General features: G+C 28.8%; 4 protein-coding genes across 8 annotated transcripts; 2 read left to right on the forward strand and 2 right to left on the reverse strand.

Annotated features, from left to right (window-relative positions):
- Positions 1–32: 32 nt before the first annotated feature.
- LOC122635236 (condensin complex subunit 2) lies at positions 33–2,598 on the reverse strand. Of its 3 annotated transcripts, none has more exons than XM_043825197.1 (2): positions 2,427–2,598; positions 33–2,326 (listed from the first exon to the last, which is right to left on the reverse strand). In XM_043825197.1, exon 2 carries the CDS (start codon positions 2,216–2,218, stop codon positions 188–190), a length of 2,031 nt encoding a protein of 676 aa, XP_043681132.1. In that variant the 5' UTR covers positions 2,219–2,326; positions 2,427–2,598; the 3' UTR covers positions 33–187. The 3 variants fall into 3 exon arrangements, with proteins under 3 accessions (XP_043681132.1, XP_043681133.1, XP_043681131.1); XM_043825198.1 differs by having other exon boundaries at positions 2,415–2,598; XM_043825196.1 differs by having other exon boundaries at positions 2,434–2,597.
- Positions 2,599–2,934: 336 nt separating this feature from the next.
- Positions 2,935–4,656, forward strand: LOC122635239 (epimerase family protein SDR39U1). Its single transcript, XM_043825205.1, has 6 exons — positions 2,935–3,149; positions 3,252–3,358; positions 3,451–3,721; positions 3,795–4,060; positions 4,141–4,254; positions 4,326–4,656. Exons 1-6 carry the CDS (start codon positions 3,125–3,127, stop codon positions 4,428–4,430), a joined length of 888 nt encoding a protein of 295 aa, XP_043681140.1. The 5' UTR covers positions 2,935–3,124; the 3' UTR covers positions 4,431–4,656.
- A 34-nt stretch (positions 4,657–4,690) lies between these two features.
- LOC122635240 lies at positions 4,691–5,913 on the reverse strand. Of its 2 annotated transcripts, none has more exons than XM_043825206.1 (2): positions 5,547–5,913; positions 4,691–5,431 (listed from the first exon to the last, which is right to left on the reverse strand). In XM_043825206.1, exons 1-2 carry the CDS (start codon positions 5,641–5,643, stop codon positions 4,710–4,712), a joined length of 819 nt encoding a protein of 272 aa, XP_043681141.1. In that variant the 5' UTR covers positions 5,644–5,913; the 3' UTR covers positions 4,691–4,709. The 2 variants fall into 2 exon arrangements, with proteins under 2 accessions (XP_043681141.1, XP_043681142.1); XM_043825207.1 differs by having other exon boundaries at positions 4,691–4,996; positions 5,547–5,911.
- A 4,384-nt stretch (positions 5,914–10,297) lies between these two features.
- LOC122635241 (autophagy-related protein 101) lies at positions 10,298–15,581 on the forward strand. Of its 2 annotated transcripts, none has more exons than XM_043825208.1 (2): positions 10,298–10,712; positions 11,787–15,581. In XM_043825208.1, exon 2 carries the CDS (start codon positions 11,795–11,797, stop codon positions 12,449–12,451), a length of 657 nt encoding a protein of 218 aa, XP_043681143.1. In that variant the 5' UTR covers positions 10,298–10,712; positions 11,787–11,794; the 3' UTR covers positions 12,452–15,581. The 2 variants fall into 2 exon arrangements, with proteins under 2 accessions (XP_043681143.1, XP_043681145.1); XM_043825210.1 differs by lacking the exon at positions 10,298–10,712 and adding an exon at positions 11,091–11,661.
- Positions 15,582–15,592: the final 11 nt, after the last annotated feature.

Here is a 15,592-nt window from a genome sequence, read left to right on the forward strand (position 1 = left end):
TAAATCAAAATTCTTTCGTAATAGATAATATTCCATACACACGTAGTTATTTAACTGTATAAAACACATTGATATTCTTATTTGTATCTTTATTTTTATTTGTACCTTCGTAAAAAATATATATTGTAATAAGTATTGTTATACATATAAGATATATATATTTACAGATAGTAGTAAGGCTAATACATTAATTTCCTTCTACGATAATATCAGACATATCTGGAAGTGAGGAAAGTTTTAAACATTTTTCATTGGCTAAATGAAGTAAAGATACTATTGCAATAGGGACACTCAATGCTTCTACATTTACTTTCGAAAGTTCATTGGGTAAAGTTTTATAAACAGTGTTGAAATGTTTAGATTCCTTAATTTTATTCGTATTCTCATTTTGATTTGTTTTTTCCATAGCACTCGTATCATTCTTATTGAACGTTTCAGTCAAAGATTTCCATATAGTTTTCTTTAATTGACGCATATCAATTTTTTTGGCACGCAAAGGATATTGTAAGAAGATTTTATTTGTTAATATTGGTGCAGTTACTAAGTTATCATTAGTAAATGCCATCTGACCTTCTACTATATTTTCATCTCTCAATTCATCAGAATCATTTCTTTCTTGCATATCACAATCTGCATCAATACCAGGACAAAAGTTTGACATATCGTTTTCATTATTGTAATCATAACCTTCGATATTTTCAGCCAATTGCGTGGTCTTCGTTAGATCTTTTTGCCTAGGATTTGCAAACATTAAAGGACAAAGATATAATTTCATTATTTGTGAAGCGTCATAATGTATATCTTCTGGTAAAGTTATTTTTTCTTCGGTCCAATCTACTCTGGCTGTTCTAACTAAAAGCTTCACTCCTCCATGGCTAGGTAAGAACTTTTGTTTGAGGTCAGACTTTGCATCGTCAGCATATTTAAGTTCTATCTCTTTTTTCTTTTTAAGTGCTACCTGATGACAAGTTTCCACTACTTTACTGTTACTTAAAAATTTATGAAATGTTTTAACTTTCCAATAAGAAGGGCCTGCCCAATGAATTAAATTTATATTATTTTTCTGTATGAAAGAATATTCTGATGTTTTGTTATATTCAGGTATTTGCTCTGCCATAACTTTACGAAAGTCTACTATATTTTCTGCTTCTTGCGGATTTCTCATACACATATCTCTATTACTGGTATCTTGCATGTTAATATAATCCATAGGTTCAAATTCTTCATCGGCAGACGGTATACTTGCATCAAGATCAAATTGAAATCTATTTTCATTGTTTTCTTGCATCAGTTGTATGTCTTCCGGTTCATCTTCCGGTGACCATTTTAAAAACTCAAAATCAGAAAAACTCAAACATAGATCTGACTCTGAAAAATTTTCTATTGCAGATATTGTATATTTCTGAGAATTCTCATTCTCTTTTTCTGTTTCATTTAATTTATCTAAAATAATATCATTATGTGCATTATGATAAAAGCCTAAATTTGCATGATGTGGTAACACTATTTGATAGAGCATATCAGATGAACATAGATCACCTGATCCTATAGTCATTTGCGAGGGTAACATGGTCTCAACAGATCCGTTTATCGCATCTTCTGTAACAATAATCTTATGTTTAGTTCTTTTCTTTTTTTTCTTCACTTGAGTTTCTATTTGTTTTTCTCCGTTTTCTTCTGTATTCTCAGATTGCATTGGCTCTTCATTATTAGAGTTATCATCCTTTTGTCGATCTAACGCACCGACCATTTTCAAAATCTCTGTATATATACCATCCACACGAAATCCGTAAATTTTTGTACATACATCCAATGATGTACTAGCCACTTGCAAATTAGTAAGTTCAGAATTCCTTTTAGTGACCATAAATGTCATAAAATCTATCATTTCTAAGCTAAATGCATTTTTAACATTAATTTTATTTTCGGCGTTTAATTTGATACAATGAGATATGAGTTCAGTCATTTGAGGTTCTGACATTTGCGCTAAAAATCCTAGACCTAAAGAACGTCTCTTCTCATTAACTTTTGTAGATAATGGTGTACTGGTTGATGTGGCATCACGTCTTAAAGCTAAACGTTCTGCTTCGTCATCATTTTCCTTTAAAGCTGATGAGGATTTTTGTGCGATAGATTTTCTACGTAATGGTGAAGATGTAGTCGAAAAATTCGACACGTTTGATTCTATTGCTACATTTACTAAGCCTTTCTTTGCCATCTTGACAGTTGATGTAAAATTCAATTTGTGAAATTTTTATAAAAGTAAAACTTTTCCCTTCTTCTCAATTTCTTAAAAGTATTATATGACAGCTGAAGAAATATGATCCTAAATAAACAAATTAACAAATATATACATTAAGAAATTAACACTGAATATACTTTAAAAATTGGCACAATATATAATAGTATCGTACTAATCACACAACCTTCTACCTTGTATACTATGAGAGATAATGTCATTATAGAATGTGTATACAAAACAATCAACTCTTTATTTCACAATATTCATCATAAATTTACTTTTAACGGCGACAGTTTAAGTTTGAATTCGTTTATACGATTCGGTGTTTCAAAGGTTATCATTTTCTGCGCATAGCAGTAATACATAACCAATAAAAGTGAAGCAATCGTTCAAACTGATTGGTCGAAATCCATAACCAATAAGAAATGACTAGCGATTTAAAATGATTGGTTGAAATTTAAAAATGAGTACCATGTTCGTGCAGCCATCTAATTGGATGTAACCTTGATATAATCTTAATTACGCCATAAAGTATTGAAAGTTTATAATTTTTAATTGTATATATATATATATTTTTTTTTCCATACACATACAAAATATAGTTATTATTATTATAATATAATTATTTTGTATCTATTATAAAAGAATTATATGTACTATTTAATACAAATAAATGCAGGAGTAACGATTGTTTGTATATAACCATATATGTGCTAAATATAAAAATCCATATATTTGTTAAATAATTGAATTTATTCATTTTTATTTAAAGTCCAAATTTGTAATTTGGATGTATAGGTTAACAAGACTATTATGAAAATTGAATGTTCTCGTTGTTAGGTTTTCTAACGTGATTGTTTTTAATAGACAGTCTGAAAAAAAATGTCTTTAAAACACGTCGTTGTAGGCAAGTTAATGATTTCTATTCTTCTTTTTAACCAATGATTTTTCAATGTTTGAGTCATTTTATGAAAAGATTGTATCATAGATAAGATTGTATAATTCTTAGGTGGAGGTACTGGATTTATAGGGAAACGTATAATAGACTTATTATGTCAAGAAGGTATAACGTATACAATTGTTTCACGAAAATCAGGTCCTAATAAAATTTCTTGGGTAAGGAGTTATTTTAATTGAAGAGAACAAAAATGTTTTCAAGCTGATGTAAAGTAATCATTTTTGTTCAATTGTTCTTACGAATACTATAGACAGACGTAAAGGAAAATGGTCTTCCAAAACATACATCTGCTGTAATCAATGTTGCTGGTCAGAATGTACTTGATCCAACAAAACGTTGGTCGCCAGGGTTTAAACAAATTGTTAGAGACAGTCGAGTGAAAACTACAGAAACTTTAGCTAAAGCTATAGAGCATACGGAGGCTAAAGCCTTTGTTACTATTTCTGGTGTTGCATGTTATAAACCTAATGATACGACATATACAGAAGAAAGTGAATGTATATCTTATGATTTCTTATCAGGTAAAATGATAGACAAAGAATAACATAAATCTGTAATGTATATAGATTAAAATAAAAAGTTTACTTGTGTAAGAACTTTGTCGTGACTGGGAAGCTGCAGCACAACTTCCACAGGAGTGTAAAATTAGACAGGTCACTATTAGATCTGGAGTAGTGTTAGGCAAAGACGGTGGGATGATAAAACAAATTTACTTGCCTTTCTTATTTGGGCTTGGTGGACCTATTGGTAGTGGAAATCAATATATGCCATGGATACATATTAATGATCTTGCTAATATATTTTTATTTGCTATAAAAAATGATAATGTATATGGTATTTTAAATGGTGTAGCACCTCAGGTAATATCTATAAAAATATTTCAAACAAATTGAACGATACATAGTTTAGTATCATTTAATAATAAGTTTATTTCCAACAGCCTGTGACTAATAAGGAGTTTACAAAAGCATTTGCTCAAGCATTAAAACGACCTGCTATAATACCTGTTCCAAGTATTGCCTTAAATCTAATTTTTAACAAAGAACGTGCAAAAGTCAGTATCAAATTTTGTTGTTATATTTTCATAGTATTTAGATCATGTATGAACTTTTAAGTATGTTATAGATGATGTTGGAGGGACAAAAGGTACTTCCTAAAAGAACTGAGGAATTGGGATTTCAATATCAGTTTTCTGATATAAATAGTGCCTGCAAAGATATTGTTAAATAAATTGTACTCATTTCTTATTTATCCAATAAGATTTGTATATCTATAAGAGTATTTATAATTATAATAGAAAGTATGTAGTAAAACGCATATAATTATTATGTGTTTTAACATAATATTTATTGACATAAATATATGTGAATAAAATCAATGTAACTTGATCTAAGATAAAATTAACATAAATTTATATTATATAATTCAGTCAATAAAGATTAACAATTAACATTAACAATGACAATAACACACAGCTACATATGTAAATTATGAATGTAGGACTTCTTTTTAACAAATCTTTAGATTAGTATCATGTTCGTAAGAACGTACAGAAGTAGGTTTCATATATTTAGAATAAGTAAAAGACGCAGTATTTGCAGTATATGGTCCTTTTCTTAAATGCTTTTCTTGACAAATCTTAACAATCTTTTCAGATCCTAATAATGGTGAACTAAGATGTTGTTGTAACGAATGTTTAAAATCATTCATTTCATTGGTAGAATATAACATTTCTTTAGATATAGAGGTAGATTTATACTTTTTAGGCAATCTCTTAAAACATTCCTTTCCTAAATCTGAAACAACAACGAGCTGGTCGTATAGATCACTTGGAAAACAATCTAAACATTGAATACGACTCATGTTCAAAAAATAATTGATTTCTTTTCTTAAAATTTGTATTTCTTTACGTGTTAAGCCATTCATATTAATAGAAATAGTTTTTCCACTTTTATGAACAATAAAGAGGCCTAACTCTGTAGATACTCCAACGTATCTTATATCATCTAATTCCATCAGAATGGATTGTTTATTTAAAAATTTATAACATAACTTGTCGCTCCAAGTATATCTTGATATAATGGCCTCATTCGTTTCTTTATTTAGAATTAAATCTTCCCATTCCCCTAAAGCGTCCAAACAAAACGTAATCTCTCCCAGAATTGAAATGATTAGAAAAAAAATATTATTTGTCACGCGATAACATATCCAGATGAAAAGAATTGTATATACTGTAAAGGAAAATTTTTGACTAATTTTTTATTAATTCATTGAGCCTATTAATGATCACAGAAAATTTTCAAAAGATGTAAGTTTATAAAAATTTCCAAAAAGATGATATCTTACAACCAAATATAAGCCAGGTTAAAAATCTTGGTCTTCTTGATATATGAAGTTTAGTTTTATCCAAATATATAAGTTCTGGTTTGGTCAATAAAATCATTTTATTCAAATTTTATACATAAGCTTTTCGATATTTAAAATAAGGATATATGAAAAAGAGAATTTGGAGAGGAACATGTATTGACAAAAAGGAACACAAACTATTTCTTGTGGGTTCATCGATTTCTTTTTGTTTTTCTTTTTTTTTTTTTCTTCCATACTCAGTTAAATTTTGAACAAAATGTTTCTTGATTAAAAATCTAACCTATATGATAAAAGCCTAAGAAAAATATTTTCTTCTTTGTAATTGAATTTACGTTGCATGTTATCGTTTAAATCGTCTTCTTTTTAGCGCCAAATTTTTCGTTCAAAATATAATTTCGAAAACCACTACAAACAAGAAGGGATATTTTATATATTATTAAGAATTAAATATACGCTAGCAGACACAATAAAAAATAAATAAATAAAAAAATAAATAAAAATATATATTCTAAAATATGTAATAAAAAAATATTTTATTGAATGTTAAGATACACGGTGTTGAAACATTTGATTTAGCGAATAAACAGAATCGATATACATATACATATACATATACATATTATTAAATTAATAAATAGAATAATAAATAATACAATTAATTGGAATAATGTATAAATTATTACAAGAAATATTCTTAACTTTGTTCATTCAATTTTCTCTAAAAACCTTCAACGACTTCAGCGACAGATACGGATAAAATATGAACTACAAATGCATGTATCCTATCATGTATCTATCGTATCTATGTACAATCCTATCATAACAATCAGTGTAGTGGTAGGTTCTGACTAATTTAGTACGCTCGTATTTTTCTCTTTCTCATATTTATATCCTTTAGTGATTCATACTAAATACTAAATACGACGCTTTATTTCACATTATATATCGATGAAGAATAATAAATTTATATTTCGATAGATATATAATAACTGGTATATAAATTTGTAGAATAATAGACTAGAATAATAAGCCTTGGTTTGTTGATATTTGTATGAAAACATTCTAAGAGATCTTCAATGTTTATATTTGTCGAAGCACAAAGAAAGACTGTACCGGTGGTAACCTACAAGATCAGTCAAAGGTTTGTTCTTGACGACGTTGTACGTAGCTATCGAGCGCAAGATGAAAATTTTATAGTATCGAAATTTGTCATTAAAATCATTTCAAGCGAATATATTATTGTTTAAACATCAATTTATTCGACTACGCGTATCTTCGTATCTAATACAAATAAATCTAAACTTAGCATAAATATTAATTCTAAAGTTGTTTAAAAAGAGAAGACTTTCAACTTTCATTCGTTAGGATAACAATTCGACGTAACAATCAAACTCAATAAAAATTTTGTTTTTATCGATATTACACCAACGATCGCGAATTAAAAATATTTTTAAAGTAATTTTAAAAGTATTGAAGATTATTTTATGTTCATCCAGTGCTACGAATTTCATAATGTTTATACGAATATAACATTGTATAATTATTACTATTCCGTGTACATTACGTATCGTTTAAATAATAATCAAATTATCAAAAATGTAAATTATTGAAACTTAACCGTATGGAAAGTTAAAATTTCGATGATTCACTCGTCGAAATGCAAAAAAGAATTGACTGAACTGTTAATATCCATCCTTCATTTTCAATTAGCAATCTTTTCATTAATTTACCTTTTACATTGAACAGTTTAATCGTTATCGAAATATTCAATTAAAATTATTTTATATATCAAAGTGTTATAGGAGTTATATAAAATTGAAACATATGTATTTTATTCAATGAATTATTGTAAATTATTATTATTTAATTATCAATATTAGTAATGCTCGTACTACAGTAGTAACTACGCTTAACCTCAAATGAATGTTAAATGATCCAAATAATTATTTTATTCTAATTTAAATCTGAAAAATCAAAGAGAACTACGATGTTTACGACTTAAAATGCGATGTTATTATAATTAATCGTTGAAGGTTACTTGTACGAAAAAAAAAAAAAAAAAGAAGAGAAGAGAAAAAAAAAGTGATATGTTTATCGGTCGAAATACAAGAGAGATAATTAACTAGAGAATCAACGAAGTCATCGACGTATTTTTCCTTTTTCCTTGTTTATAATACTTGTAAGAGTAAAATGTAATTATTTGTAATAATAAACAATCTTGAGTCATTATCTTTTATAACGTTTAAACTATCCGTTAAAGGATTGTTTAATCAAATATTAATGATTCCTCTTCTTCGACGTTATATACTTTGAATTATTAAAAGGAATATATCAGTCTAAAAATAACAAATATTATAAGATCTTATTTGCTCTCGATGAGCAATTAATTTTCTTCGTATCGCTTTTATAAAAAAAAAAAAAATCATACGAATTAAACGTTTCGCAAGGATCAATATAATAATCGATAAGAAATAAGAAATAAATTGAAGTAAAAAATTTGATATATGTGAAGGAAGAAAGAAAAGAAAAAAGAAAAGAAAAGAAAAGAAATAAAATAAAAGAGACGGAGAGAAAAAAAGAGAGAAAATGAAACGGAATAAAAAGAAATGCGAAGTATTACGAATTAGTGATAGGATTAGTAATGATTATAAAAACAAGGATAAACGATAACGAATGAAAACAAAAGAATCGTTTCGTATTTTGTCGTCGTATTCTCATCGTTACATTAGATGTATCAATCGATGAATCGGATGAATCGGACGTCGTCAAATTATTGTATTATCGATTATTTTGAAAAAAAAAATTCTCCCGAAGAATCACAAAGTATGATGAAACGTGAAATTCGTCTAATTGAAAAAATAGAGATTTTCTCTCTCTCTCTCTCTCTCTCTCTCTCTCTCTCTCTCTCTTTTTTCTTTTCTTTTTTTTTTTTTTAGACATTACAAGGCAAATTGGTTATATATCGTACTTTGTTCTTTTAAATATATTTTTTCCTTTTTTGTTATTATAAATTATAATCGTCGTATGTAACGTAAGGTATGAGGCAATTTATATAATATTTAATTATACGTATTATATACTTCTTTTATATATAATTGTTAATATTACTTCTTTGTTTATTTATTAATATTGTTAATATTACGGTTTAATTTATAACAAATTTTATATATATATATATAATCTTTATTAACAATATAACAATAAGGTTATACATCTATAGATTTAACTCGTTAAATGTATATCCTTTTATTTGTCCAATTATATGATATTAGAAATATTACAATATGTAGTATAATATATAAAAATATTTCATATTCGATTTTAAATAATGATAATAATAATAATAATAATAATAATAATAATTAAGAAGTCTTGATCGTAGAAAAACGATTTAGAAAAACTTACGTACAGTTACATTCTAAATTACAAAATCGTTAAAAAATTATTATTCTACAATTGTTGCTTCGTTGATACGTATAAAATAAATAGCGAATTATTTTCTAAGAGAGGATATTTATCTTTCTAAAATTTAACAATATCTCGGAAATTAAGATCCATTATCGTTGCAACTTTTATTTCTATATATTATATTTTTACTATAGAGAATTGTTCGTTCAATATACTTATTAAAATTTACATACGAATTATCTTATATCTTAGAAGACGCAATTATTTTTTTCCATTTTGAAATGAATCAGAATATCTCCGATCATCAATTTATGCAAAGAGACAAAGAAACAGGTTATCGTAGTTTTTACTTCGCAGACACGAAATGTATACTAATCAAATGTGTATATGAAAATACGTAGTGGGGAATAGGAGCTTCTCTTTCGTCGCATATTTCAGGTGGCGCCACTATAGGATTATCTATTTTTTTCACGAAAAATATCGAAAACAAGATTTTGCACAACGAAAACAAAATATAACTCTTTATAAATTTTTACGTACGAGGTTAGATTTCTAAAACAAACGTTTAAACGAGGAAACGATGTATCCTTTTACAGACTCTATGAAAACATTTTATTTACGTATAAATTACTTACGAAGGAACATCGTTTTTTGATCGAATGATTTTTTGTTTCGATTATTTTATTTCTTTCGAAGGAAATAAAACTCAAAAAATCGAGGGAAAAAGTCATGTGTCTGTACGTTAAAACCTTCAGCTTTGATATGTAATTTCGTTGGTCAAAATCGGTAAAAAAATTACGGCTGGATTCATCGTTGGCATAAATCATATTATAAAACTATAAGTGACGAACAGCTTTAATAAAAGAAAAAAGAAATGTGTATATATGTGTGTGTGTGTGAGAGATCGAGTGACTCGAGTGGCAGCACCATCGAACGGATAGATTAAGAAACAATAATCAAGATGGCGTGCGTTAGAAGCACAGCTGTTGTTTATCCACAAAGCAGCGTCTCGGTCATCTAGGTGATGTTCGTCGTAAGTGATACGTGTCATATGTTACGCGTTCCTTCGTGATAAGGAACTTGTAAAGTGACATCGAGATGGAAACGAGTAATCGAACAATTAGTAGTATCAGCAGTAGTAACGACAACAACGTAACGGATCAGTGACAAATCGTGTCTTATATCGAAAATTAAAAGACACGAGTACTCTGTGTGATCGTAACGGCGGCGTTGACAGTGGCGGCGAAGGTGGTGGTGGTGGCGGTGGTGGTGGTGGTGTGGTGGTGGTGGTGGTGGAGGTGTTGGTGGAGGTGGTGGTGGTGCTGGTGCATCAGCAGCAGCAGCAGCAGCAGCAGCAGCAGCAACAGCAGAAACAGAAGCAGAAGTAAAAGTAGAAGTAGTAGCAGCAATAGCAGGAGCAATAGCAACAGCAACAGTAGCAACGATATTGGGCTAAGAAAAAATAGTACGAGGAAGAGTCTCTCGATGCAGAAAACGATCGAGAACTACGACGGGTCGGCGACGACGATGATGATGACGACGACGATGACAACGACGACGACGACGACGACGACGACGACCGAATAAGAGAAACTAACCTAGATCTTTTTTTTTTCCTTTTTTTTTCCGTTTCGTTTTTTTTTTTTTCATTCTCTGGTTTTTTGAGGGCAAAAGAAAGAAAGAAAAATACGAAATTATTTCAACATTTCGAAGCTCGATAATAGAACAAATTACGAAGTGAGTAGAAGTAGCTTTTTTAAACAAATTTTGAATTCTTCTTTCTTTTCCTACTCCTTCTTCTCCTCCTCCTCCTCCTCTTCCTCCTCCTTCACCTCCTTCTTCTTTTTGAATATCGTTTCGATATTCGAGTCTTTCGTATGATCGAGCTCGATTATCGTTACGTAAAATCGTAGCGCGGCAAAAGCAGCGAAAGGAAGTTGACGTTATGTTCGAACACGTTGCACGTTTTTCTTATGTATTTTTTTTTTCTTTTTTTTTTGTTATTATTTTTTTCTAATTCTCCCATCTCTCCCCCCCCTCTCTCTCTTTCTTTCTCTTTCTCCCTCCCTCCTTCCCCCTCCCACTCTGTCTGTTTCTCTCTCTCTCTCTCTTCTCTTTTCTCTTTTCTCTTATATCACTCGTATCATCGGCGGAAAACTTGGCGTCTATATAACGATCCTATATAGTTTTCATATTTTCTTCGATCATTCATGGTGGAAAGCTGTTACGATGAATACCTTCATATTTTACTTTAAAATTTGAATAACAGTTGCAACATCGCAACAATGATCCGTGTTTTTGTTTGTTATTTTTGTGAGGTTATGAGAGAATAATTATGTTTATTTTTGTATTTTTCTTATTTTGTTCTTTTTTCTTTTTTCCGTTTTTTACCAGTGAGAGTTTAGTTACATATAATGGTTATATGGTATAGTTTTATATATCAATTTATATAATAACTATATTATTGTTTGTATTCAATATATAATGTTAATGTCTTCGATGTTATGCTTTGTTTCTTTGTGTAATGACAAAATAATAAGTTGTAATTTTTATTACTTAATGTTCATTATCAAAAAAGAGTTGTGTAAGATTGTTCGTTAAATCACAATTTACTTTTGGAAGTTTATATTTGTTATTACTTCGACTTAGAAAAATCTATGCACAGATGCCATATATAGGAGTTGAAGTATGTAATATATTTTTGAAGAATCATTGAAATTATACTTCTATTTATTTCTTAATCTTAGTATTATTCATTTATTTAATGATGTATAGAGAGAAACAAAACTAGCTAAATAATTTTCTTTTTAGGTTTCATCATGAATGCCAGAACGCAATTATTTGAATTAAGTATGGAGGGTCGGCAGGTCGACGAAGCTGTAGCCAGTATATTTCACAGCGTTCTATTTCATAGAAGCCTTGGAAAATTTAAGTACAAACAAGAAGGCAGCTATTCCGTGGGTACTGTTGGATATCAAGATGTCGACTGTGATTTCATTGATTTCACATACGTATGCTGTTCCTCTGTACATCTTGATCAAACCTTGAAAAGAGAAATATCAGGCTTTTCTGAAGCTTTACGTTCTACGGATAGTCCTGGTTCTGGTCAAATATCGTTAGAGTTTTTTCAGAAAAAAAAGAATCGTTGGCCGTTTCAGGCAGAGTGTATACCGTGGGAAGTATGGACAGTGAGGCTTGAGCTTATAAAATTAGCAACGGAGCATGAACGTCAAATATGTAGGGAGAAGGTTGGTGATTTGTTGACCGATAAAATTCTATATATAACCGAGGTCATGAATAGGCATGACTATTTACCAAAAATGCCAAATCAGGCTGAATTAGATTTGATTTTTGATACTTCTTATCCGGACATTCAGCCTTATCTCTTTAAATTGTCTTTCACAACTTCTAGCCCATCGAGTTCTACCATGGGTAATACAATGAAAAAGTTGATTAAGGAGACATTGTCCATTTAGTCGTAACATAAATTTTGATCCTCATAGATTAGATTAAATTAATCTTTGAAGAGAAGATTGATGTATAAAATATATAAATTTGTGCAGTTTCTTTTACAGTGATCACGTATGTATTTTACAGTGATCTGCTACTGTACCTTATACAATTTCGCTTCTTTGTTAGATCTTCTACTTTGCAATAATAGAAACTTTTGATTGTTTGAATGTAGTACGTTATTACATTGAAATAACATTCGTTTTAATTCGAGCAAACTTTTCACCAAAGCAGAGAATTTGCCAGTCCTGGGAAGCGTTCTTCATTTATTGTCAAAACATAGTAATATGACTGGTGAGAAATATTCTATAAAAGGCATGTCTAATACATGCTCGTATATAGTTCGTACGTGAGTCTGTAAAGATAGTTCTGTGTCAGCAATATCATAATGTATTTTATAATATAGTAAATACATTACTGCGTACATTGCAGCTATCAAACTGCTAACGTACCTCTTCAACTTTATAGTACAAATAAATGTAAAGTTCGTTTTGTTTTGTACGTCATATATACGTCCATTGCGCGATTCAACACAATTGTTGATCATACTTTTAATATAAATCTTCCATTGCATTGGTTACTTCTGCAAATGTATATATTACATACATTTTGCAATTAAAAAATTGTATTGTTTGCGCAATGATCTGGCTGTTCGATCACAAGAAGTGAAATCAGTTTTAATCTTTCCAAAACTTAAGTACTTTACTCTGCTAGTTTGTCAGCAGGAATAAAATAGTTAAGATCGATTATCACATATTGTACATTTTAGGATGTCTTAAGGAGACATGTGATACGTAAATTTTTAACATTTATTAGAAATGTGGTGCATGACATGTTTTTTAGTTTTGCAGATTCAAAACTTTCTATAAAAAGGAGTCACAAATCAAAAAGTGCAAATGTTTTTTTGAGTTAACGTGCAATCTAAATGCTTATGAAGGATTAAAAATACTAGAGTCAAAATATAGCTATCTAATTAGATGTCGTAAACTGAAAAGAAACTTTGCGGGGTATGTCTGACTTTCTATTAAGAGTTACCAATTAGTTTCCTTGCGTTAATGCTGCAATGTTTAGCGGTTAAAAACTAGTATTTGATTTAAAAATATGTGCTTTGTGATATGACTAATTTTGGTTTATGATACTTTATAAGAAACAAAGAAACAGACAAAGAAAAGAAAAGAAAAATTTACTACCATTTTGAGTTCAATCATAGCTCAAACTTTGGCTCTCATTTTAAAAAAATAAGTTTTAATAACGTGTTTCGTAATTTATATGAGAATTACAGAAGAATCAAGTAATACTCACAAGCAGCTATCATTAAAAAAAAAAGAAAGAAAAAAAAAAACAAAAAAAAAAGAAAAACAAAAAAAAAGAGACTAAAACAAAACAAAAGAAGTTCTTATATACTCTGCTTTGATCGTACTTCAGATATTTAATTTAGATCAATAGAAAAACTTATATCAAATCAAGAGACACATATGTATGTACGGCATACTATTTACGTACGAATTAAATTTGCAAGATCTGTACCTCGAAATGCTACTCAAATAATATCAGTACAATATTTTTGAAACAGAAATGCGATATTATCAAGATTTAAAACATATATACAGTTTTTATTTCATATCGATGAAAGCTAAAGGAAAGAAGATCCTGTTTCTCTAACGTTATATTTTTTAGTAACTTGCATAATATATTATTCCCAATTATCTTTTTCCGAACTTTAATTGTACATAGATCTAACAGTTGTCCACGATTCTTGAATCCATCCATGCTTTGTTCACTTATTTATAAGATATGTAAATTCTTAAAGAGTGATCAGATTGCTTGGATTATGTTACATACATGATCATATATGAACTTTCTATATATGAATATATAGGCGCAAAGAACGTTTTTAACTATGATATATGCATAAACGTGACTGTTATTTATTTTTATGAGTGATTCGTACAACGTATGTGTAAACATACGTTTGAATATATTTCTGGTAATAGTGTAAATGTGCTGATTAGCGAATTACTTTGTATACTGCTTTTTTTTTTGTTTGATATTATATAACACGTCTTTTTTTTTTATTATTATTATTATTTCTTTTTTTTTTTTTTTTAATCAGAATTATAACGCTGTGTCTTCAATGTGTAACAGCATCACTCGTAAAACACACCGGGTGATACGAAAGAGGAAAACTAAAATTTTCAGTCCCAATTGAATTCTCAAACGTTTTGTGCCTTCGTATAAAGTTTTTATAGATGTTTAGAGGATAATGTCATATCTACTAAAAAAAGAAAAAAAAGAAAAGGAAAAACAAAGAAAAATTATAATCGGTTATATGAAATTAACAATATTGGACGGCCATTCATTTTTAAAAAAGAAATAGAAAAATCTTTTCTGCACGTTACGAAGTTTTGCTAATAGGCAGCATAATTCTGTTGATCATAATGTATTATCTAATCAGAGAGAATTATTTACAATTTTAAACTAAGAAAATACAAATGCGTATTTCTGGAAAGGAATTTCGTAGTAACTTGTCTAAAATAATGTAAATAAAATTAAATGAAAATATAAACTGATATATAGCCTGATACTACGAAAGCAATATCTTTTCCAGAATTCACTTCTTACTATATATATATATATATATCTGCGGCTAATTAGTAGTAAATAATATGTAATATTAGTAGTCAAATACGCACAGTCATATTATCATTTAATTTATTTATCACTAATTATTTGCCCTTTTGATCGTTACTTAACGTTTATGAATTTTTTTCTTTTCTATCTCTCTCTCTCTCTCTTTTTTTTTCTTTCTTTCTTTCAGTATGTAGTTAACTTAAGTAGTATAAATTCTTTATTAATAATTATATATATATATATATATATGTGTCTTTTTAAAAATATTCTTTCATCGATCGTTAAGATTAACATTTCTTTTACTTTAGTTCTTACTATGATTTGACTGTAACTTTTTTCCCTCGCACCACCCGGTATATACCCTGCACGAATGTATAAAGTAAAAATATCTTGGATATAGAATTTCGTGCTGTAACAATTGTAATAAAGAGCAAAAGTTATATATAAATAGCTTTATATATATATATACATACATA

Source organism: Vespula pensylvanica, chromosome 17, assembly GCF_014466175.1.
Source record: "Vespula pensylvanica isolate Volc-1 chromosome 17, ASM1446617v1, whole genome shotgun sequence".
Classification (NCBI taxonomy): Eukaryota; Metazoa; Arthropoda; class Insecta; order Hymenoptera; family Vespidae; genus Vespula; species Vespula pensylvanica.

Bases quoted from the DNA above. Each gene is read 5' to 3' on its own strand.
- LOC122635236 (XM_043825197.1), bottom strand. From the start codon at position 2,218: ATGGCAAAGAAAGGCTTAGTAAATGTAGCAATAGAATCAAACGTGTCG.
- LOC122635239 (XM_043825205.1), top strand. From the start codon at position 3,125: ATGTCTTTAAAACACGTCGTTGTAG. The intron at 4,061-4,140 runs GTAATATCTATA...TATTTCCAACAG, and splicing joins TAAATGGTGTAGCACCTCAG to CCTGTGACTAATAAGGAGTT. The intron at 4,255-4,325 runs GTCAGTATCAAA...AGTATGTTATAG, and splicing joins TTAACAAAGAACGTGCAAAA to ATGATGTTGGAGGGACAAAA.
- LOC122635240 (XM_043825206.1), bottom strand. From the start codon at position 5,643: ATGATTTTATTGACCAAACCAGAACTTATATATTTGGATAAAACTAAA. The intron at 5,432-5,546 runs GTAAGATATCAT...TTTCCTTTACAG, and splicing joins AACCTGGCTTATATTTGGTT to TATATACAATTCTTTTCATC.
- LOC122635241 (XM_043825208.1), top strand. From the start codon at position 11,795: ATGAATGCCAGAACGCAATTATTTGAATTAAGTATGGAGGGTCGGCAG.